General features: G+C 39.6%; 1 protein-coding gene across 14 annotated transcripts in view; it reads right to left on the reverse strand.

Annotated features, from left to right (window-relative positions):
* Positions 1 to 937: 937 nt before the first annotated feature.
* Positions 938 to 23716, reverse strand: part of FNDC3B (fibronectin type III domain containing 3B) — a 363980-nt gene continuing 341201 nt past the window's right edge. For 9 of the 14 annotated variants that reach the window (XM_039488527.1, XM_039488531.1, XM_039488532.1 and 6 more), the window contains one exon: positions 8421 to 9017. In XM_039488527.1, the coding sequence (XP_039344461.1) occupies positions 8706 to 9017 (312 nt within the window). In that variant the 3' untranslated portion in view covers positions 8421 to 8705. Of the gene's footprint in view, positions 1049 to 5247; positions 5454 to 8420; positions 9018 to 23716 lie in introns of those variants that run through there. The other 5 variants (XR_005584676.1, XM_039488529.1, XM_039488528.1 and 2 more) reach the window with 5 other exon arrangements.

Genomic DNA, 23716 nt, shown 5'->3' on the forward strand with positions numbered 1-23716 from the left:
ACTACTTGAAGCACAGCAATTCGCACGGTAGAGGGCTGGCATGGCCACCGCGCACAATGACCATGGCTTGCCCAAGTAGTGCAAGCATCCTGACCCTCCGTCAGCACAGTCCACTCTGCTGCATCTGGCTTATCAGCACGGGTCCTGGCCGGTTTGCCAGCCCTGTGTCCTGGACACAGTCTGTGCTTGTTTCCCACACATCCTTGAGCTTCCCATGACCACAGCCGCCCCACCCACACCATGCCCTGCTGCGCCGGCCCCATCTCTGCGTGCTGCCACCCACTCTTGTTGTCATGCTCTGATGATCCAAGCTGCCGCCACGATCCTGTGGAGTGGAAGAGGCCCACGCCTATCACCGTGAGGCCACGGCCTCTCTCATTTTGTGATAGGTCTCACTGCTCTCCGCAGTCGAGCGATGGGGCGCTGAGAGCGCGCACAGACATAGCAGGGGAAGAGGCGGCTGCGCCGCGCTTTCAAGGATGACAGGCCGCATAAGAGCAGCGATGCAGAGGGGCTCTCCCATCTCGCCAGTGCAATGGCGCGGGGAGTGCAGGATTCGAGGGCCAGAAGGTTCAATGACACATTTTCCGGGGGCTCAGGAGGGATTAGACAGGAGTGGCTAAATTGGCAAATTTGGATACACATATTTGATACAGCATGCATTGTTGGGAAATTCCCACAAATCCAATTCTTAGCGGAAAGTCTAAATAGGTGAATGTAGACTGCAGAATGATTACAGTGTGGTTTGCATTTCCTGAAGTAAAATCCAACTCTGGGATCTATCTCTACTTATCGCACAAGCTCTCTACTCTCAGACTTGTGAGAGGGACCTACAGATGATACACAGACACCATTAGCACAGTAACACATTATACTAGACCATATTACCAATGGGGAAGCCAGCAAGTGGTATCCATAAATCCTATTTTACCCTGTGGGCTGGTTGGAGACAATAGCCTTAGATGCTTTCCATCATCTCTGCTCTCTCTCGTGATAATAAACTGCTGTGTGTGTGTTTACAGAGGAGAATGTTTCATCATTTTCATTCCTAGAAAATACAGTGAAGATTATTATTCTATAGGTATTTTTAAAGGATGTGAGTAGATACATACAGTTTTGTTAAGTGCAGTCTAATGAGCAAATGTGGAGAGGCCAAATGAAAATAGTTACTTTTCCCTGAAGAAGGTGCATGCAAAATGTAAATTGCACTAATGTACAAAATAAATAGCAATAAAACTTAGTATTTACTTAGTGCTTTATATCTTCACTGGACTGTAAAAAGGTGAGCAAAATTATATCAAGACAAAGCAAAGTAACATAATATTTACAGGGAATTATTTATGACAAATAAAGAAATTGTTTACATTTACTGAAATATTAGCTGAATCTTCTCCCTCTATTTAAAATGTTTTGTTTTAAAATAACAAATCATAATAGGATTTTTAGCTTACTAAAATATATCACCCATTCTTAAGCGATTCAGAAGAGTGTTAAAGTAATGTAAAAAAGTTTTAAATAAACAATTAGACATTTGATTTTAAAATTTATTTCTTACCAACTTTTCACCATTGGTGGTCTTCACTGTTTTACTTTAAAACACAATGGCCAATGGAATTCATTGCCACATGATATTATTGATACCAAGAGTTTAGCAGGATTCAAACAAGGACTGGACTCTGGATGTTTTTGTTATCTGTATCAGAGTTAGCCAGAATTTGGAAGGGATATAAAGCCTATGTATAGAGAATAAACCAGCCTTAACTCCTGGAAGGTAGGAAGAAACTATCCTTGTGGGAAACTTATTCCATAACTACCTACCATTGGGTTTCTTGCATTTCCGCTGAAGCATTTGGTACTGGCCAATGTCAGACAAGCAGCTGAACCAGACTGAGTCACTGGTCTGAACAAGTGTGGTGATGACTGTTTTCTTATGGCACACAAGCCAATGTTCTTTTACTTCTTTGTTTATGTAGCAGCATCACTGATGCTGAAACATTGGCTCAACTTTAAGAATCAGGTGTGTTTATTAATTTGTCCTTCTCCCTTTGTAGGCTGAATACTTGGGGCAGGTAGGAGGGATTTGTGTGTTTTCTGGTATATTCTAGGACTGACATAGCACTTTACAAACAACAACTTCCTGATTTTGCCACAGCCCTCTGAATTGTTATATGTGATTATCCCCACTGCATCGAAGAAAAAAGATGCAGAATGGTTAGGGCCTACATTTTCAAATGTGTGTTGTATAAAGTTAAGTACCTAAATCCATGCCTTTGAATGAGATGCCTAGTTTTGGGTGCCCAAGTTTTAAATGTTTCTCCTATGTGACTTGACCCTGGCCAAAAAGGGAGATGGTGTCAGAGCTGGGAATGGTCCTTCACTCAGTCTACTAGACTGTGCTCTCCCAAAAGGAGCTTCCTCTCCTTGTGACCAGAGATCACAGAACACGCTGGCTGAAGGACAGAGGCAGTGGCTCAGTGCAGCCAGACACCTGGTAGGGAGTTTGTAGCAGACTTATTGCCTACAGCAGTAGCTTCCCCTACAACACTACAACTCGTTTTACATCCGGTCAAAAATCAAGTTATTTAAGACTATATTTTTCTGGATCCCAAAGGCCAGTCCCTGGGTGGCTGTGTGGAAACTGTCAATAACCTGCGTACAGAGGCAAGTGGGAATTGGTTGAAAAATCTATTTTTCTCCATGAAAAATTGTGAATGGAAAATCTATATTTGAAATTTGTTAAATTTTTCAGGAACATTACAAAAAATGAAATTTTCATCTAGATTCAGATTGAAATTTTCATTTCAATTTGGTTCTTGAAAAAGTTTTCCAAATTTATAAAGGGTAGTCCCCCCCCCCATTTTTGCTGCTAATGCAGTAGAAATGGATAATGTTTAGGGTATCCCTCTGCCCCCATTTTTCCTCTTTCCCTCTCCTTTTCTTTCCCACTCTCTGACTCTTCTACGCTTTGCCAGCTTTGCAACTTTAAAAGTTGAAGAAAACTTTGAAAAGTTAGCGTGACATTTTTCCTTTTGCCATTCTATAACTTTTCCAAAGGTGGAGACGTTTTGAAAAAAATAGAGTGGAAAAAAGATAAGAAAGAGGAAAAGTGAAAAAATCCAACTGCCATTGGCTATTATTCATTTTATTGCAGCCAGAGGCAAAAAAGAAAGGAAAAAAGGCAGAGAAGGGGGAAATATGAAATTTTAAGATTTCAAACCTTTTTCATTTTTCAAAAGCAAAAATTTCAGAATGAAACAAATTTTCATGTTGTTTCAAAACTCCCATAGAAGAATTTAACAAAATATAACATTTTCCTGCAAAAGCATATTGTTGACAAAACCCCATTTTTCACTGGTAACCTTTTGATGAGGTCTATGTTTACGCTCCCACCTTAGTGATCAGTTTGCACTGGTTACATTTTCATAACTTTTCACAAGGAAAGAGGCTGGAACATACATTTGAAAACAAACAAAAAAAAAAGAAGTGGAGATTGACCTTTGCATTTGTTAGCTCTCCAAATTAGGGCTTGGGGGACATGGGCATGAGTTTTGCTGGGCTGAGAAGGCTGTCTATACCAAATTATATTAGGGAGCCGTGGAAGATGACAAGTCATAGAAACATCTCCTAAAAAACAATTAACTGAAGCTTCCTCACCATCCACATGGATACCATAGGGATGCTATCTTGTGATTGCAATGGTAGCCCAGGCTGTATTGGCATAACCACGCTGTCTGGTCAGGTTTGATCACTGCAGCCAAATCCTGTGCCCCCCACTATGTCTTTATGTTGTGAGTGTATTGCATCAAAATCCCTATTTAGGGTCATGTCAAGCAAATCTGGGATCCCTGGCAAAGCCATTCAATTAGGGTCTGAACCAAAGCCAACTGATGTCAATGGAGTCTTTCCATTCAGGCCAATGGGTTTTGGATTGGGGTCCTAGCAGCCACAAGACTTGTGATGCAGAATGTAACCCTACTTGGAAGTGGATGAAACTTTTCAATGGATAGACTAGGAACCTGCAATGTTCCTCCAATCAGCCTTAAAAAAGAGAAGATGACCCTGAGTCCTGTAGGTGTGCAAGACCTAAGCCATGCTCTGGTGGAGGCGTCTCTTCTATTTACCCAGCCACACAAGAGGCTACAGCAGTCAGTGATTATTTTCTCCTGTGACCAGACCATTTCAGCAGATAGGGTAATGTCTCAGGGTTTGGCTACACTTGTAGCTGTACAGCGCTGGGAGTTAAAGCTGTCTTCGTACAGCTGTGTAGGGAAAACGCAGCAGTGTGGCCACATTTGCAGCGGAGTTGGGAGTGGTGCATTATGGGCAGCTATCCCAGTGTTCAAGTGGCTGCAACGTGCTTTTCAAAAGAGGGGGGTGGGGTGGAGTGTGACAGGGAGCGTGGGGGAGACAGAACGAGTGGATTTTTGGAGCTGACACTGTGTGAGCTCCCTGCCTTGCAAGTTCTAAGGACTGGAAGATACACAGCACCAACCTTCAATCATTTAAAAAGTTTCGACCCCTTCCCCCACCCCTCTCTCATTCACTAAATGCAAATAGCCTTCAGACCAGATAAGCAGCTGCTCCAAAACGGACTCCCCCCTTCCCCCCACTCCGGGCTGCTTCTCTCCTCAAGCAAACACTGGGATCCCCCTGCCTGCCTCTGCTCGAGCAAACAGTAGCTGTGTTTGTTTTTTAGATAAGCAGCTCCGGGAGCCCCGAGTTCACAACAAAACAAAGAGAGGCATCACAACAAAACAAAGAGTGTTATCTTTACTTAAAAAGCATTATGGGAAGGTTCCGGAGGTCAGTTACAGTGTAGTAAGATTAATCCCTGTTTACACTGGCACCCCAGCGCTGCAAGAGCAGCGCTGTTCTCTTTATTCCTCTCGTCGAGGTGGAGTACAGCCAGCGCTGTAGCCAGGGAGATACAGCGCTGTATGTACCTTGCCAGTGTGGATGGGGAGTAAGTTACAGCGCTGTAAAGCCACCCCCAGCGCTGTAACTCTCAAGTGTAGCCAAGCCCCTTCAGGAAGGTTCAACTCTTCTGTGGAGAAGAGCAGTATCTGGGATAGAAAAGGAGATGGAACTTTGGTTGAAAAAACAACCACCACCAAACACCAGGAGTTTGGCCAGTTTGCTCATCCCTAGTTTAGTGAGGCTTAATTTTCAAGGCAGTATTTAGTGACCTTGTGGGACTACAGCATCCATTAAGAAAGCTATAGAAAATTAATGGACTTTAACAAGCACTTACAAAGCATTCTCTTTATAGTCTGAAAAGATGGTCCCAATATAATGACAAAGACAGGCAGATAATCACCCTGAACAGGAAAAGGAAACATGAACCCTTTTAAAAATCTTTAAGATTCCAACTTAGCAACATACTGGGCTTGATTCACAGCTGTGTCTCCAGTTTTAGGCTGCTGTAACTCCACTGGCAGGATACAGACTAATGCCTATAAGGATGTAAAGGACAAAGTACTCAGTTAAAAATAACCATTGTTAATATCAGAAAGAATTAAAACATTTATTGGGCATAAATATATTACATATACACTACAGATACAGTTAAGTCTTACATACATAGCGTAGTATCTGCAAAATCTATACATTAAAATAGATATGGCAGTTTTAATACAATGCATATGAAATAGTCTAAAATTTACAATACAAGAAAACATGATTATTTTTCTCTTAAAGTTGAAAAGCTTGGAATGTATGTTCCCGTAGTGAGGTAAAAACATTTTTATTTTTTTCAATTTAAAGAATTGTGCAAGGATAATGTTCATACACATTCAGTTAGGGCACTTTTCAATTGTGACATGGAATACTGAACTACTGTAGCCAACAAAACAGGATTAGAAAACTACAACATATCAAGTTCATAAAGAAAAAGGCAGATAATATAAAAATGTTTCTTTCAATTTTTAATATATTTTAAATACTTATTTTTTCCTTTTTTTAATTTATTTTTTACAATTTCTTGGAGCGCACAGGGGTTTTTGGGTTTGGTTCACATGACTGATATTTATTGGGCCAGGGAAAGGATATAAAGATGTACAGGGAACTACAAAGCATCAGTAAATTGTTGTAATCATTGATAATGGAAGTAGAAATGGGAATGGTTTAAAATCTGTAACACTTTATGGTTACATTAAAATGGATTATAATGGTATTACTAGGATTATAATGAATTATAATGGCAGTATATACAAAGTAAATACTGATGTCAAATTAACTTAATATGGGCCTGATCCAACTTGCATAGAAGACTTTTTCCATTAACTTCAATAGGAGTTGGATTGGGCTCTTTGATTAGTGTGATTATAATGGATACCAAATGAATTAGAAATACTTAAAGTGTTACAGATTTCTGTTCTCCACACCTTTGCTCACTGCTTTTAAAACTACTCCATACTTTCAAACTTGCAGAAGAGAACAAATGATCTAAAGCAAGTTTTATTTATTACAGTATTTTTTGAAAAAACACACCAGGCTTAGATTTTGTAGCAGCACTGCGAAAACAGTATTCCAAAAATTCAAAAAGGGAATCTATTCAAATCTGTGGGTTTTCAAACTACAGATGACTTTTCACCGTTTTAAAAAATATATCTCCCCCCCCGCAATGAAGACAGCTGTGTATGCTTTGCTCACAAAATAGATGCAAGATCACAAAGTTTCATATCACAAATAAATTTAAATAAAATGTAAATAAATTTGACAAGCCATGACTTTGGCAGAAACAAAACCTTATATTTAGCTCAATGCCATCTGTTTGCAAGGCTAAATTAAACTAATTATAGTCAATAACAAAATACAGAACATTTGTAATATTTGCTACATCTAGAGAGGCACATGGAATAATTCATTAATCTTAGCACTTTCTTTCAAGAGATGATTATGTTTTTTGGATACATGTAAACGTTTCAATCACTGATAACCTTTTTGTTTTTTGGCATTTAATGCACTAGATGCTCCCATCTTTAAAAACACATGAAAATGTAAGAAGGTTAATAATACTAGGAATGCTGCCAGGTAAAAAGTTGACCTAAAGTACAACAGTATAAAACAGACAAAACGTAACATGCTACAAGGGGGAAAAAAAATTAGTACATAAGTACACTTCTTTATTTTTTATTTTTTTTTTACAATAAATAAAAGATTGCACTGTAATTGGCATTTAAAGTACTGGATGCAGTATATTGTATAAATAAACCTAAAACAAAAATAATGTTGGCTTCCCCATTACTTTGGTTAAGGGAATATTATGCTAATATAGGACACTGCATCTTAGACAATGTAGAGAGAGCACAAAACAGCTATGACAAAAGCAAAACCAAGTAGCAAAAATATACAAAAACAAGAGGAAGGGATATACATTGTGTATCTGTTGCACCCTTTTGGAATTGATTTGCACCTCCAGCTCATTACTGTCCCTGAGGTACTCACACGTTGTTGACTTCAATATAAATAATCCAATGATTCGGGAGTTAAAAATCTAGTATTTTGATGGATTAACACATGTATGTGTGGGTCACTGCTGTAAGAAGAGAAATGATACATTCGGATAACTACTCTGGCTTTTGCAATGTATCAAATATTTTGATTGACTCTGTGATAAGAATAATGTAGGCACCAATTTAAGGTACTTAAATTAACTGACCTCATTTTTGATACCCCCCAAGACGGGTCTATAAAATGGATCGTCCTCCAAAAGTGACTGATTGACTGTAAAGTTGTTTACATTGAGTGTAAATCTTACATAATCAGTAGAGGCAGTAAGCTGTCACCAGCTCTAATCTTATAAATCAGGCTGAACAAAATAGAATATAATAAATCTATTGATTAAAAGTAGTTATATATACACACACAACAACAAACAAAAGTTAAAGCAGCTTTCCAACAGCTGAACATGGGAATAACTAACTATTGCACAATGCCCTCTTACTTAAAGTTACTGCTACGAATCAAAATGCTTAAAAAAAAAATCTATAATGCTTCATAATTTATATGCAGTTTGATTATCTGATTTCTTATACAGGCCGTTCATAGTGTTGTAACCATAGAAATAACAGATAATTAAAAAGGTTTAGATGGCAGTACATTGTTTTGATTTAAATGCACTAAGCAGTTAAAATAATTGAGTGTACATTTTATCTTGAAAAAAACTGGGACAAATGTATTGTAGTGAATAAATCATAGGTAACATTGGTAATACTGGTCGGTGAAGGACTGGTACTGTTGACTAACACTGCATTCTAGACTTATTACTATACACACTTGTGATTAATGTTTACAGATACAGAAGAGACAAAATAAGTGACTGAGGATTATAATTTACTAAATTGTAACATATATGAAAGACTATAAGGACTTCAGTGGGGAAAAAAAATCAAAACCAAACCAACCAAACAAAAAAAAAATCCATAAAGGCAAATTGATTGCAATTCCGAAACTTTGAAGGAAAAAAATCTTGCTTTTGGTATCTGGGTTGCTTATTTCTCCAGTTTGACCTCTTCCTAGTTTTGAATTTCAAAAAGGTGCACCAAAACACGGATTTATCTTTTTCCTAGCTAGAACTGTAATAATAAGAGAAGTATATAAAATGTATGGTAGAACAAAAAGATTTCAAGAAATATCTGAATAAATGTGTGGATTATAATGCGTAGCATTAGTTAAATTTATACCTCAAACTTTCACTGGATTCTCTACTTCATAAAGAAGTATTGTAGTATAAAGGCAAATAAAATTGACAAAGTTGCAAAGCCAATAACAATGAGGGCTGCAAACTGTTCATCAGTAGGCATCATGCTCTTTATCTTAGGATCATCTATGCGTCCCAATTCCCCTGTAAGCATGATCTCCCTTCGTTGGAGCATAAAGGCAACAGACGGGCTGAAAGGTCCACTAAGTTCCTGTGAGGTATCCAAGCATCGGCGACATACGCAGACACGGAATCGGTAGTCTGTGTTGGTCTGAAGGCCTGAGATTTGGAATGTTGTCTCATCTCCCTTGTATACCTGCAAAACAAATTAAAATTCACAATCAAATTTAAAAATCAACGGACATTCATGTGCCAAAGATTTTTTTTCTTAGCAACAACATTCATAAATAGCATTATGCTATCCTTGACAGAACATCATTTGTGAGAGATTTAGATTTTAAATACTCAATTTACTACTTCATCATCTTAAATAGTGGTATAGGCATTTTATGAAACCAACTGCCTGATCCTGCATTACATACATAGCTACAAGTTCCAATGAAGTTCTGGAGAGTTTTGGTTCTGCAAGGATTTGGCATCAGACCTTTAAAGCAAACTATTAAATCTGAGTCCTTTCAGGAAACAGCCAAACTAATTTTAGGGAAAGATCTTAGTATGTCATAAGCAGTCAAAGAAGCCAGAATGTGGAGCAGAGAGGATTGTATAATAGATGCTCAAATATGGCAATTCTCCATATTCAGTACTTGTGAACATATAGTGAACACACAAAGACAAAAACAAAGGCAGGAAAGAATTCAAGCAATTAGTCCATCTCAGGAGGAAAAACGCTCTGAACATTTTGGTGATTCAGTAAATAATATGAACAACATTAAAGTTATGCTTTATCAGCATAACAATATAAATACAAATTTGGGGCCAAATTCTGCCATATGATGCATTCCACTCACAGGTCTGAGGGCAATATTTGGCCAACAAATGGAGAAAACCTGCAAAATCATGTTATTGGAAGGCAATTTTAGAATAATACGAAACTAGTTACAAGTTTTGTTTCGATGCAACTTATTTTTCAATTGCTTTCTTCATATTTCCCTTAAGAGCTATGGCCTATAATTATACAATTTTACAGTAGTAGCAGTAGTCCATAAATGGCCCTAGCCTTTTTATATATATATTAAGGATAAGATGTTTATTAGAACACCATACACAAAGTGTTGGGAGTTTATGGATTGTTCAAAGCTAACAGTTACTTTTCGACAGAGAGATTCATTTCCTCTTTAATGATAGTCACCAAACACTAGCATATGTGAGCAAAATACATTGGTTTTTATAGATGACAGGTGAAATCACTTTTCCAAGCTTTATGAGTCATGGTCAGAAATAAAATCTGACGATCTCCAAAAAAGAAGCAAAGGGCCAGAGATAAACTGTTTCTTGAAATATGTATGACATCCTGAGAGTGAGAAAACACAGTATACAAAGCATGTGGACAAGGGTGATCCAGTTGACATACTACACTTGGAAGGTCAGAAAGATCCCACATGAGAGGCTTTTAAGCAAAAGTAAGCAGTCATGGGATAAGATGGAAGGTCCTCTCATGGATCAGTAATACGTTAAAAGATAGTAAACAAAGGGTAGGAATAAATGGTCAGTTTTCACAATGGAAAGAGATAACTAGCAGGAACCAGGACCTCAGCTGTTCAACATATTCATTAATGTTCTGGAAAAGGGGATGAACAATGAGGTAGATGATACTAAATTACTCAAAATAGTCAAATCCGAAGCTGACTGATAAGCAAACTGGTTTGCTCAGCAACAAAATGGCAGATGAAATTCAATGTTGATAAGTGCAAAGTAATGCACACTGGAAAATATAATCCCAATTATACATATAAAACGATGGTCTAAATTAGGTGTTACCACTCAGCAAAGAGATCTTGGAGTCATTGTGGAGAGTTCTTTGCAAACATCTGCTCAATGTGCAGCGGCAGTCAAAAAAGCTAACAGAATGTTAGGAACTAGTAGGAAAGGGATAGATAATAAGACAGAAAATATCATAATGCCACTAAATAAATCCATGGTGCCTTGATGACTGTGCAGTTCTGGTTGCCCCATCTCAAAAAAGATATATTAGAACTGGAAAGAGTACAGATAAGGGCAACAAAAATGATTAAGGTATGGAACAGCTTCTATATGAGGAGAGATTTAAAAAGATTTGGACTGGTCATCTTGGAAAAGACACGACTAAGGGGAGATGTGATAAAATGATATGAATGGTGTGGCGAAAAAGTGTTACTTATCCCTTCACATAATACAAGACCAGAGGTCACTCAATGAAATTAATAGGCAGCGGGGTTAAAACAAACATAAGGAAGTATTTTTCACACAACACACAGTCAACCTATGGAACTCATTACCAGGGGATGTTGCAAATACCAAAAGTATAACTGGGTTCAAAAAAGAATTAAATACGTTCACAGAGGATAGGTCCATCAATAGCCATTAACCAAGATGCTCCAGGGACGCAACCCCATGCTCCAGGTGTCCCTAAACCTCCCACTGCCAGAAGCTGGGATTGGACAACATGGGGTGGCTGTTTTGTTCATTCCTTCTGAAGCATCTGGCACTAGCCACTGTAGGAAGATAGATGCTGGGCTAGATGGATCATTGGTCTTACACAGTATGGCCATTCTTATGTAAAATTCCTCTTGGCTGCATTTTATCCAATGTTTAATGTATCCAAAACTTAACCTATTAGTGGTAATAACATTTAAAGAATTTATGATTCAGTGAGTCTCAATCAGAGTAAGTGGGAGAAAATATGAAGCTGAATAAATAACTGGGAGCGGATGTTGAGATTTAAGTGGAAAAAGTGAAATGGAGTTAATATTAATCCTGCAAACACATAATCATTTACAACAATTTATGTAGCAAAGGATTCTTAAGGTTGGTATTTTATTGAACACTGAAATGCAAAACAATGTGCTGCATGCCACAAAAGCCTCCTGTGCAAAAACTAGACTGCCTCCATCTCTTCAGAGGTTGAAGATCTTGTCTTGCATTTTGCTGTTTAATCACAGCAGGAATGGAAGACTGAAGAGAGGCTCCATTCACTTGAATGGGAGAGTTCTGGTTTATAAATGGGAAACAAAAGAGAAATTAAAACTGAGCTGACAGAAAACTTCTTATATGTAGATCTAGAAAACGAAATACAACATCGCACATCCAAATAAAAGGAATAGCTCAAATGAATAGCAATTGAACACACAGATAACTCTGTGTCTTCTTTTCTGTAAAGCTGGGTGCCTGTACAAAGCTTAAATTGAAATAGACATTCAAGACCTCAATAATGGATCAATCATGTTCTCCCATGCATTTTACACCTCAGCCAGGAAATCAGTATATCGTTACTTGTGAAAGTCTGGGTCAAGACGTGCTATGGATTTTTAATGTCTCTAAGCTGGCTACAATCTCTCCATATACACTATTGATGAGGTTCATTTTGAAGAGCAATACTTGGCTCCAAAAGATAAATAAAAAATAAAACATGTAAACTAAGACTCATATTCTCCCCCTATTTCATGTGTTCAACATTCATGGAGAGTTTGGCATCAAAGCAATAGGTAGAATATAATCCTTAACACACGTAAAACTGTCTTAAATTCTAGCACTATATAACGTATTTTCTTACCATAAATCTCCATGATTCACCACATCTTTCTTCTCTTGTCATATTGGTGATCTTTCCTTGTCTTCCCATGCCCAAAAAAGAACTTAGCCATTAGGGTCAATGTGCTACGCACAGGGCCGCCAAGAGGATTCAGGGGGCCTGGGAAAAAGCAATTTTGGGGGCCCTTCCATAAAAAAAAGTTGCAATACTATAGAACAGGGGTAGGCAACGTATGGCATGGGTGCCGAAGGCGGCACGCGAGCTGATTTTCAGTGGCACTCACACTGCCCGGGTCCTGGCCACTAGTCTGGGGGGCTCTGCATTTTAATTTAATTTTAAATGAAGCTTCTTAAACATTTTAAAAACCTTATTTACTTACATACAACAATAGTTTAGTTATATATTATAGACTTATAGAAAGAGACCTACAAACATTAAAATGTATTACTGGCACACACAACCTTAAATTAGAGTGAATAAATGAAGACTCGGCGCACCACTTCTGAAAGGTTGCCAACCCCTGCTATAGAATATATATTCTCGTGGGGGCCTCTGTGGGGCCCGGGGCATATTGCCCCACTTGCCCCTCCCCACCCCCGGGCAGCCCTGGCTATGCAACAGAAGGTGCCAGCATGTGCAAATGTAACAGTCTGTAGAAATAACCTGATGACTGAAATTCCTATATGCAAGTGCATGTCACTCTTTTTAGGTGTCTCCCTTCTTATATTAACTACTCATTGCTACCATATGGTCAGATAACCATCCTGTTACTAATGGCAGGTGGGCAGAAGTAACTGCCTGCTTACCTCTCCATGCCATATGATTCAGGTAGTTAGTGCTTCAACCTACACACAAATACAAGCTGTCAAACAAAGAAATAGAAACCTGAAGAGGAAACATAGCTTAAATGAGTAGTTGAAGGAGGTTAACTTGCTTAGGAAATCCCACCCTTCGAATGTATCTATCCATTTATCGATCTTAGATACTTACATCCCTTGTCCCCCTTAACGTAGTATCTGAGCACCTCACAATTTTTAATATACTGATACTTACTAAACCTCTTTGAATAACGTATTCCATCAGGACTGCCATTTTACTTATTTATTTCCATTTTAAGAAACATAAACAATGTTCCTCCCAGGTCTCTAACCACCCTTGCCATAAATTAACTCTCTTGCTGTCACAACCAGCACTCCTAAAACAAAATGAAAACCTAGAAAAACCCAAATAAGGAAATCTACTTAAATAGGAAGCTTACATATAAAAAAAGTTAGTTGGGTAAATTGATGATGTTACCTGTTTTCCTGTAAGGATGTTACATCCTAAGGTAACTGGGAAGCTAAATACAGTTAAATCACAGCTAGAGAAAGATTTAGATCTTCATTATGGGGTAATAAATATAGATGACCAAGAAAGTTCAATTAAACTGACTAAATGATGACACTTCTTAGAATCAGACCAGAGACTCAGAAGTGAGACAAGAGTGATTTTAAAAAAGGATTAAAAAAACAGTTTGAAACTCAGCGCTGACCAAGAGTGATGAAGACAAATAGCTACAACTCTCTTTCATTAGACACAGCAGGTCAGTCCTCAGCTCATGTAAACTGGCATGGCGCCAATGATTTCAATGGCAGGTGAGTTCAATGAAGCTATGCTGATTGGCATCCCCTGAGGATCTGGCCCAGTAAGGACAACAACAGGGGAAATGGCAACTTTGGTCTTTGAACAAGAAAAGGAAATAGGCAGCTTGTTAAAGAAGATTAGTTAAAATCTAACAGAACCAGCAATGATAAATTGTGGTGTATAATGCAAATGCTAATGAGCAAGTTTACCAGCTTAACAGTCAACATCTTAGAGCATGTGGGAAAAAGGAAAATAAAAACCACACTAAAATAAATTTAAGAAATGTTTTGGTTAATATTTCTCTCTCGCTCATACTCTTCTAAGAGAGGAAGGAAGCCCCCTAACTGAGGTTTAGTTCCTTGCTCTGCCACACACTTCCTGTGCGACCTCACACAAATCACTCTTTGTGCTTCCATTCCCTATCTGTAAAATGGGGATACTAGCACTGCTCTACCTCACTGGGGGTGTTGTGAGGATAAATATATTATACATTGTGAAGCACTACGGTTATGGGGGCCATGTAAGTACCTAAGACTGACTGTAGACCCTTCGTATGTGGTTGTACAGCACCTAGCACAATGAAACCCCAATCTTTGGGATCCTAGGCACCACCACAATATACATATTTAATAATAATAATAATAAATAATAAAAATAAAAATCTGAGTAGGTACTCATATGGTCCTCATCACTGTAGCATCTTCTGGGTCCTGTGTTGATTCTAGCTACACATGAGCTGCCTATCAAAGCATCCATGCTTTGTATCCTCTCTCAGCAATGGGTAGGCAATTATTATTGTGTACACCATTCACACATGGCTGCAGCAGCTGCTTCATTCACACCTGGCTGCAGCGGCAACCCCTGAGTCGTTACACAGACAAATATCCCACTGATGTCAATGGAAGTTTATCTTCATTACAGCCCCAGGACTGGGCAGGGTCAATACAGGGTTTCACTGCTCTAAATCAGGGGTTCTTCAAACTTCATGACCCCCTTCTGACAACAAAAATTACGACACGACCCCAGGAAGAGGGACTGAAATCTGAGCCCCGCTGCCCTGGGCTGGAGGGACAAAGCTGAATAAAGCCCAAAGGCTGTAACCTGAGACCTGCCACCAGGCTTCAGCCCTAGGTGGTAGGGCTCGGGCTTCAGCTTTGGCCCTCGGCCCCAGCAAGTCTAACGCCAGCGCTGGCGACTCCATTAAAACAGGGTCCCAACCCACTTTGGGGTCCCAACCCACAGTTTGAGACTCGCTGCTCTAAGCAGAGAAGAAATCATTTTGTTTGACAGTTCTCTGGGCTGGGGCATCTCTCTCTGGAACAGGCTAAATGGATCACTGAATTGAAGTTTATTTTATATAGAACCAGAGGCGGATTAAGGTTGCTTGGGGCCCTGGGCTGGAGCAAGTGGGGAGCCCCCCACCCTTTCAAACTGCAGCCCTACCCCCATTCCACCCTTTATGCCTGTGGCCTGCCCATGGCCCCACCCCGTTCTGCTCCTTCCACGGCCTCTTTCCACACACCCTGAGCCCCACTCGGCCCCCCCACTGGTTCTCTCCCCCCGCCCACAGTGGTACCTGTGCTGCCGTTGGTGGTAGGGACAGGACTGCTCTGGTGCTGCTGCAGTTGCCTCCTTGCTGGGGCTGCGGCTGCCCAGGGAATGCCACATGCTGGGCTCCTGCTTCCCCCTGCCCATTCCCATATCCCTTTCTCTTCCCCGTCCTCTCCCCTTCTCCTCACCGACCCCTTGCCCTGCCCCGCCCCCCAATTGTAGAGGAAAAGAGTGGGCACTAGGACCCAGAAGGCAGGGGAAAAACTGCGCAGTCTGCTCCCCACTAGCTGAAACATGGTGGGGGGGGGCGTCGCAGAAATAGGGGGAGTGGTGCGTGACACCCCCCATCCCTCACCCCCAACCTCACCTTTGTTTGGGAGGGAAATGCCCTCCCTGCACCCCCCAAAACTACACCTATATGCCTGGGGCTGCAGCCAGGGTCGGGCGCTGGGGCTTTCCCCACCACGAGCAGGGTCGGGGTGCAGGGATGCCCATTTTTACGGGGCCACTGGGCACGGGCCCTGTCGGCCCAGCAGCTAATCCGCCACTATATAGAATAGAAGCAGGAGTTGCTGTTTGGGAGCTTGGGAACATAACACAAGTGTGCTGAGCTTTTCTGCTGGACCCCTCTCTGAAGCTAGCACCACAGCAAGTTGTTATTTGTATTACAGTAGCACCTAGAAGCCCTAGTCATGGTGCAGGACCCCACTGTGCTAGATGCTGTACAAGCATGGAACAAAAAGTCCCTGCCCCATGCAACTTACAATCTATGTACATCATACACATCCTGCTGGATCTTCCATGACATTTGATACTACTGATCAGCAGCAATCAGACTGAACTCAAAGGATTTTGTGGGCGACTGTTTCTCCACCTTGATAGCCCCTACCAGGAAAGTTCAATCCTGGTCATATATTAAAACGAGTCCCCCTGTTGTCCTATGAAGGAACAGGTTGTTAAGTACTGGGCACTAATGTTGCCAAATTGAAATGTACCTGATATAAGTGTACGAGAAGCACAATGTGGCCTTAGTGAGAATGAGGCTTATTGTGAATACTAGGCGTGAGTCTCATTATTACTAAAGCCACTTTACACTGACAGAGAGATAATGAGAATGATACCCAATATTTCCAATACTTTAATGTCTCCTTCCAAGCCAGTACAATGCCTCTACTCTGGAATCTTCCACTGAAATGAACAGTTTTGAAGGACCTATCAAGTAATGTATTAAAATAAGAAAAAAATATTTTATGCTGCTCATCAAGTTATTTTCTTTTGTGTATACGTCTTTTTTTTTCTTTCTTGGTAATATTTAATTACTTTGGTCCTCTGCGAGGAAAACAGAGATACAGAATGCTATCCTGGTGATTGGAAAGCAGCCTAAGGCATCACATTAGCTAGTTAGGTTCTCTCCTTAGCTTTCCTATTTCCACCAGCAGAGGGACTGAATCACTCCAGATGGCATCTTCACATCTGTCTCCTGTTGGGAATGCTTCCAGATTTCTGAAGACGCTTGGGAGGTTTTGGGTTTTTTTCATGCACAGATTTGCCCCAGGGAGTAATCTATATGCACGAGGCAAACCTGTGAAGAAGTAGTGCAGGCTCTCCACTTTATCTTCCTGCACAGCTGAACTACTCCTGAGTCCAGTTTCCTGTGCATTGCATGTTTTATACTTGTAGTGAGCATTTACCCATATCAATGCACTGGAAATGAAGGGGAGCGTAATGAATATGTCGATCGCAAATGACTCTGATTAGAACAACAACATTTGCCTGCAATTTACTAGCTATGCCACTTGTAACAATTTAAATATTTTCCTTTTATTTACAGTATATTTAATTAACTTAGATGCCATTTATATAAAAGACTTTCGACTGCACTGACAAGAGAGCTTTGGGCTGGATAATTTAATTTAGGTGGTAGCACACAAAGGTGCATTTGAGAGAATATACTGTGTATTTTCTATTCTTATTAAAATAATACAGAGTGAGTGGTGGAGCAGCACAGAAGTGTCAGTCTTCCGAAACTCTCACCAACACTTTTTATGCTTAAACTTTTTCTTTAGAAGAGAGGCAAAAAACAATTTAGTACTTTTAAAATGTTCACTTTTTAATCAAACACCAAATTCACTTCAGATAGTTCTATATAGGCTTTTATGTATCTATAAAAGATACACACACACTCTCACTCTACACAATACTTAGATCCTGATTCTGGTTACTTTAAAGACAGTCTTTCAGATGCCATAATGATGGCATGGTATGAGAACATAGAAAAATAGGAAAGACTCCCATTGGGAACACTAAGCCAGTCAAGAGTATTTTAGTATTAAAATACTATATAGGCAGATAACATATATTTATACACAACACATACACCATGCACAGAGAATCTTATTAACATTGCAAAATCAAGCATCCGGAAGCTAGTAAATACCACTATTAAGGGTGGCCATTTAAGCTTAATTTGGCCCTTTTATTCATATGCATTATACACACTATTTTTTCCTACATGACTCCTGCCTCATTTAGTGCACGATGGATGGTGCTCACAGAATGGATGAAGGTAGTATAGTGGATTAGGGAGTTATCTGTAGGATCTCTGAGCCTGTGAGAAATGCTAATGTGAGATACCAGAGCAGTGCACGTGCAACAGTACAGAATGTTGAGGGGTTTTAGCATGCTGCCAAAAGCAAGCTGTAGCTTGCAAACTATTAATGAGAAATGGCAATGGTCAGATCTGAACAGAGTTTCATGAGGCCAGAAAATAGTACCTTGGTTCTTTAAAACTGTCAGAATTTTTTTATAATGGAAATTCTAAAGGCAATCTTAACATTGGGGTTGTTGCTACTCCCCCACAATTATGACAAGTATATTTAATTAGCAAAAACCCACTTGGTATGGTGCTCAGAAGAGGAGAATCTGGCTTAGAATCCTTATATAGAAAACATTCCTGTAAGAAAGGCTTAATTTCTTCTAAAAGAACTGAAAGACTTTATGAAACTAGGTTTAGGATTATTATTATTTTATTCAGTCTCTTAATCAGTCTCAGTGACTCCACTGCAGAGATAGTCTTAACAGTTTTGTAGAGAACCTTGTCTCCTAACAAACCATTTCACAGATAACTGAGAATAGTCAGGTGGCAAGTCGCACTGTAAAAATGTCTAATAAAAATAAATTATTTTTCTGTCTCATTACACAAAGCTATGGGGAAGGAAGAAAACACTCAGAGTGAGCTGCATTGATGGTAAGACTCTAGTGAATATTGTGCCATTACATTTTCTGTTGACGTGCAAAGTAATCCAGGGTCAATTAAGTGTATTCACTTGCTATTTGAAATGAAGAAATAAAAATGCATTTTTATTAATTAGAATTTTATGTAAATTAAATTTACCCTGAATACAAATTAGATATTCACATTTTTATCTAAATAAATATGAAACCTAGATGTAACAACAGAAATTAGAGATTGGTAAAATCAATTGGGTTCTCTCAACCATTCACCCACCAGTGCAGGACTGTTCTATCTAGTATGTCTTCAATGCAGTTTTAAAAAAATCAAAGTGATAGGACCTCTTACTTCCTTTGAGGGACTATTACACAGGCTGATGAATCTATAATAATATATTTTCTCTCTCTCAAAATATATTGTAGGGTTACAAATAAGAATATTACAACAAAACATCATTATCCCCTTAATCTGAGAGGCTCAGATGTAGCAAACTTTGCTTTGGTAGCAAACAAATCAGGGAAAATACGTTATTAGGTATATCACCCCCAATTCTATAAACGTGCACTACTATTTCCCAATGAAAAGATGGCCTGTGGTATGATGGATAAACTAGACCTAAAATCTTGTGAGACATCTCATAAGGCAAGACACCACTGTAAATGATAAGACACATACCTGTGTTTACAAACTGAATTGACAAATGCAGAAACTCAATGAGATGCTTCGTTAAATTAGTTATGGTTAGACAAGAGTATGTGAGAATGTCACCTCCTTATTCAACATATATTTAGATCAAGTCTGTTTATTTTACTAACAGAACTCAAACCCAACTATTAGAGAAATATATATTAAATCTATATCTAAATTATCATAGATTATAGAAACTGGGTGCCTAAAGATAGGCTCCAAAGCCCATTATTAGGCACCTAAATTAGTGGTCTGATTTTCAGAAGTGCTGAACACCCAGCAGCTATTCAAAAGAGTCGGCTGCTCAATAATTTTGAGCAAACCAAATAAGGATTAAGAGCCTAACTTTAGGCTATTAATTTTGAAAACCTTGGCCCAAATTTTTATTACCGCTAGCACTACAGTGTCAATGCAGCTCTTCTGTTTTGCACATTATCAACACAATTGTCAGCTGAATTCTAACTGCAGAAGCTCTCACAGGTGAAAATGCAAGATGCAGAAAGAACAAATTTTGATCGCTGACTCTCAGGTTGAGTTTGCAGCAGGTTCACTTTTTGACTCATAAACAAAGCAAATTTGATATGGAAAGTCACAGCAAGAGAATAAAGACAGAGCTCTGTGGTGTCATTTACAGACAGTCACTTTTCAGAGTATGACTATCCTTTAAATATAATGAAAAGGAACATTCCATTATCATCTTGAAATGGGAACAGTAAATGTTTCTTTTTTATAGCATGGTTTTCAGGCACCAAGAGGAGACATAATAAATTAAATCTTTGGATAAAATTCTAACTGGAGAAGTATATAAATAAGTAGTGCCTATGGGAGAGAAGAACAGATAAACTGGTCACACAGGTCCTTATCATACCCTCTCCCTCTCTGGGCAAAGAGGACACGAACACAGAATACCCAGGAGTGCTGGACTGAAGGAGGAAGTGCTATTTCCATGGTAGATTTCTCCCCCCCTTTAGACCTACTGTGAGTAGAAGCACATGCAGGGAACAGGAGGGCTCAGAGCCATTAGAAACTGGGGCTCCCAGATTAGTAAACTGGTCATTGTTAGTAGTTTGAATGTAATTAACTAACACAATTCCAACAGGAATGTTTATTTTATCCAATTTTAATGCATTCTTTCAATCTGACATAGAGGAACGACTACTCGACACACACAGCGCCTCAGGAGTAAAGCAAACATCTCCCCTCCCTGGGCATACATCCTGAAATGCCTATTCCTGGAGAGATCTTTCATTTAATATGCAGCAATAGATCACCATTCATGCTAATACTGTCTGTAAGTGGTAAAACTCACTTGGAGCTACAACTTGCCGAAGGGAATTACTCTCTCCTGCTAATATCTCCTACTGATATTTTGCTCCCCACCCCATTTGTTACATAGATTCTTGATGCACCACACACTGGGTAGGAGTTGTGATACCCTTATTCACTGTACAGTGTACCTTATTCCACAAATGGTCCCAATGAAGTCAGTAGGATTATTCACAGAATAAGGAAATGCTGAGCATGAGTAAGGGAGGCAGAATCTGGTCCATGGTTATTTCTAATTTGTACTCTTTGTCCCTATTAATTTGTGGCAAAACAGAGAGCAAGTTGAAACAGATGGCTCTATGCTCAGTATCCACACCAACCGTCCATGTTGTTTTGCTGTTTAATGAAAAATATCACCACTGAGGCAGTTGCATCCTCAGCTGGCTTCCTGGTACTGAGGGGCCAAGATCTGTACCAAATGCATTTTCCAACTATGGCACTTGATTCTGCAAACCTTAAGTACTCTGAGGGCAGGTCTACACTTAAAATGCTGCACTGGGCAGCTGCACCGATGCAGCTGTGCCACTTTAGTGCTTAAGTGAAGATGCTCCGGCACCCATGGGAGAACTTCTCCCATTGGTTTAATTAAACCTCCTCCCTGAGAGGTGGTAGCTATGTCGGCGGGAGAAGCTCTGCAATCGCCATAGCACTGTCTACACAGGGGGTTAGGTCGGTATAACTGCATTGCTCAGGGGTGTGGAGTTTTCACACCCCTGAGCGACGTAGTTATACTGATCTAGATCTGTAGTGTAGACCTAGTATAGGCCTACAATGTGAGCATTCCAACTGAGTTCAAGGAGACTCCATGTGGAATAAGGTACCACACAGTGTAAGCAAAGGTGCCAGAAAGAGGCCCAGAATAGTTATGCGGTGAGGAACAGGGAAACTTACTTAATATCAACAATTTTCTTTGAACATACCAGAAAAGGATATTGCCGCACTTAGGTGCTGCTGACAGCAAGGCTTTTTTTTTTTTTTAAACACCACCTTTTTTGAGTTTTAAAAGATGCAAAATGAAGATGACAAAAATACCCTTAGTTTTAAAACCAATCAGGGCAGTTTAAAACTCCTAGCCCAAAATGAACACTGAATCCTGTATCATATAGAGCCCACCGCCGTCTTTATAACATGCATTTATATTAACAGTAATATCATTGTTAGAGAAGCATGTCAAATCTTAAACATTCCTCCCATTCATTGTACAAGAAAAGTGATTCTCTTACAAATGCTATTGAGCACAATGCTTTCTACTGTGAGGACAGTCCCACTGAAGTTAATAGGTAGCAAGGTTGAAATCAAAGGGAGTTAGACACCTAAATAACATTGAGAATCTAAGTGTTTTGCAGATCAATCCTTTATGTTGGTTAATTCTGTTCCAGAGAAAGGTGTTTCTGTGTAACTCAGACACATACTCTTTTTCTCTACTTTCGTCATCACAAGTAAGTGCTTTAGCTTAAAGTTAAATGAGCAAAGATGTTCCAGTTACCAGCTAGCTACACTCATCTGAAATAAATCAATTGGCAGCAATCAGAGAGATGCTGTCCCATGGACTTGTAACATGCTTCCCCAATTAAGATGTTCAGCCCTAGTCTTAAATAGCTGTCCACATATTGCTGCAAATTGAGTGATCTCCTGACAATTGACAGTTACTGACTGATATGTCACAGGGGAACAGTTTTTGCTTTAGTTTGTTGAACTGACTTCAATCCGTTTATTACTGTTAAAAAAACTGTTTTTATAATGGATATGTCTGTTTTGAAGGAAATCTTAAAAGTGGATTTCTACTATAACTTTATATATTATATGAAACCTGAATATTACTGTAATTTATGACCCTCACCTGAAGGATTTTTCTTTAAAAGTGAACTAAATAGGAGCCACAATGAAGGATCAGGACCCCACTGTGGGCTCTGCAGGCTAGCTTGTCACTTTAGTTAGACTGCACCTGGAGCAGAGTTTTACTTCTCCGTTGTTCAAAGGGGAAAGTAAGCTACTCCAGGCCTTTCCCAGGCACAGATTAATTCCACTTCTGCACTAGTTTAGCTGCACTAGCCAGTGTGCTGCGGGTGGGCAGGGAAGGGGGCAGGCTTTGGCCACTCCTTTCCTGCCTGTGCATGAGGGGAAGTAGCAGCCTATCTAAACAGGTAACAACAAAAACATTCCCTCTGCCAGAGATATTAAAATAACTACACAGAGTCTGGGAGGGAAAACGAGAGTCTTTGCTATCTGCCCCAGCCACACGTAATTCAGTTTTATGAACCATGCAGACTCACGGCCTTGACTATAATGAGGTTTCTAGGGCTATCTACCACAGATGCAACTCCAACGCCACTATCAATGGTGAGAAACAGTATGTGGACTGCCTGCTGGCATTTTTACGACTGTATTGTCTACTGAGGCCAAAATAGCTTAGTGCCTAAACAATTCTGAAATTTTAACCCAAGTGCTAAGAGAGCTGGGACCTTAATGATGTTCCTTTCCTTTGTGAGTCACCAACTGTATTTCAAGACCTGTTTCTCTAAACAAGTAGCATGGAATAAATAAAATCCCCCAACAATTCACAAAACAAACTCAAAATTTCTCTTTGAAATTTCTAAAGTGATATTTAACTGTGTACCCTGGAACACGGCTATGTATGGTGGCGGAGTATTTGAGAGTCATCGTTATATGTCATTCATCAATAATTCTTCTCAGTAACAAGCATTTCCACAGGGAAAGACCTGTCGGCTTCTGTTGCATCTCTGCACTTGATCAGATCTCAGGTTTTTTTCCCCTTAAGTAACCAAATGCCAGGATCAGAATCAGGCAGCACAAAGGGCCCAGAAAACAGTCAGAGCTCCCCATCTGGGGATTCCCCAGAATGGAGAGTCCCAGCAGGCCTACAGGTAGCATAGCCAGTTCCTACACC

This window comes from Mauremys reevesii, linkage group 9, assembly GCF_016161935.1.
Source record: "Mauremys reevesii isolate NIE-2019 linkage group 9, ASM1616193v1, whole genome shotgun sequence".
Classification (NCBI taxonomy): domain Eukaryota; kingdom Metazoa; phylum Chordata; order Testudines; family Geoemydidae; genus Mauremys; species Mauremys reevesii.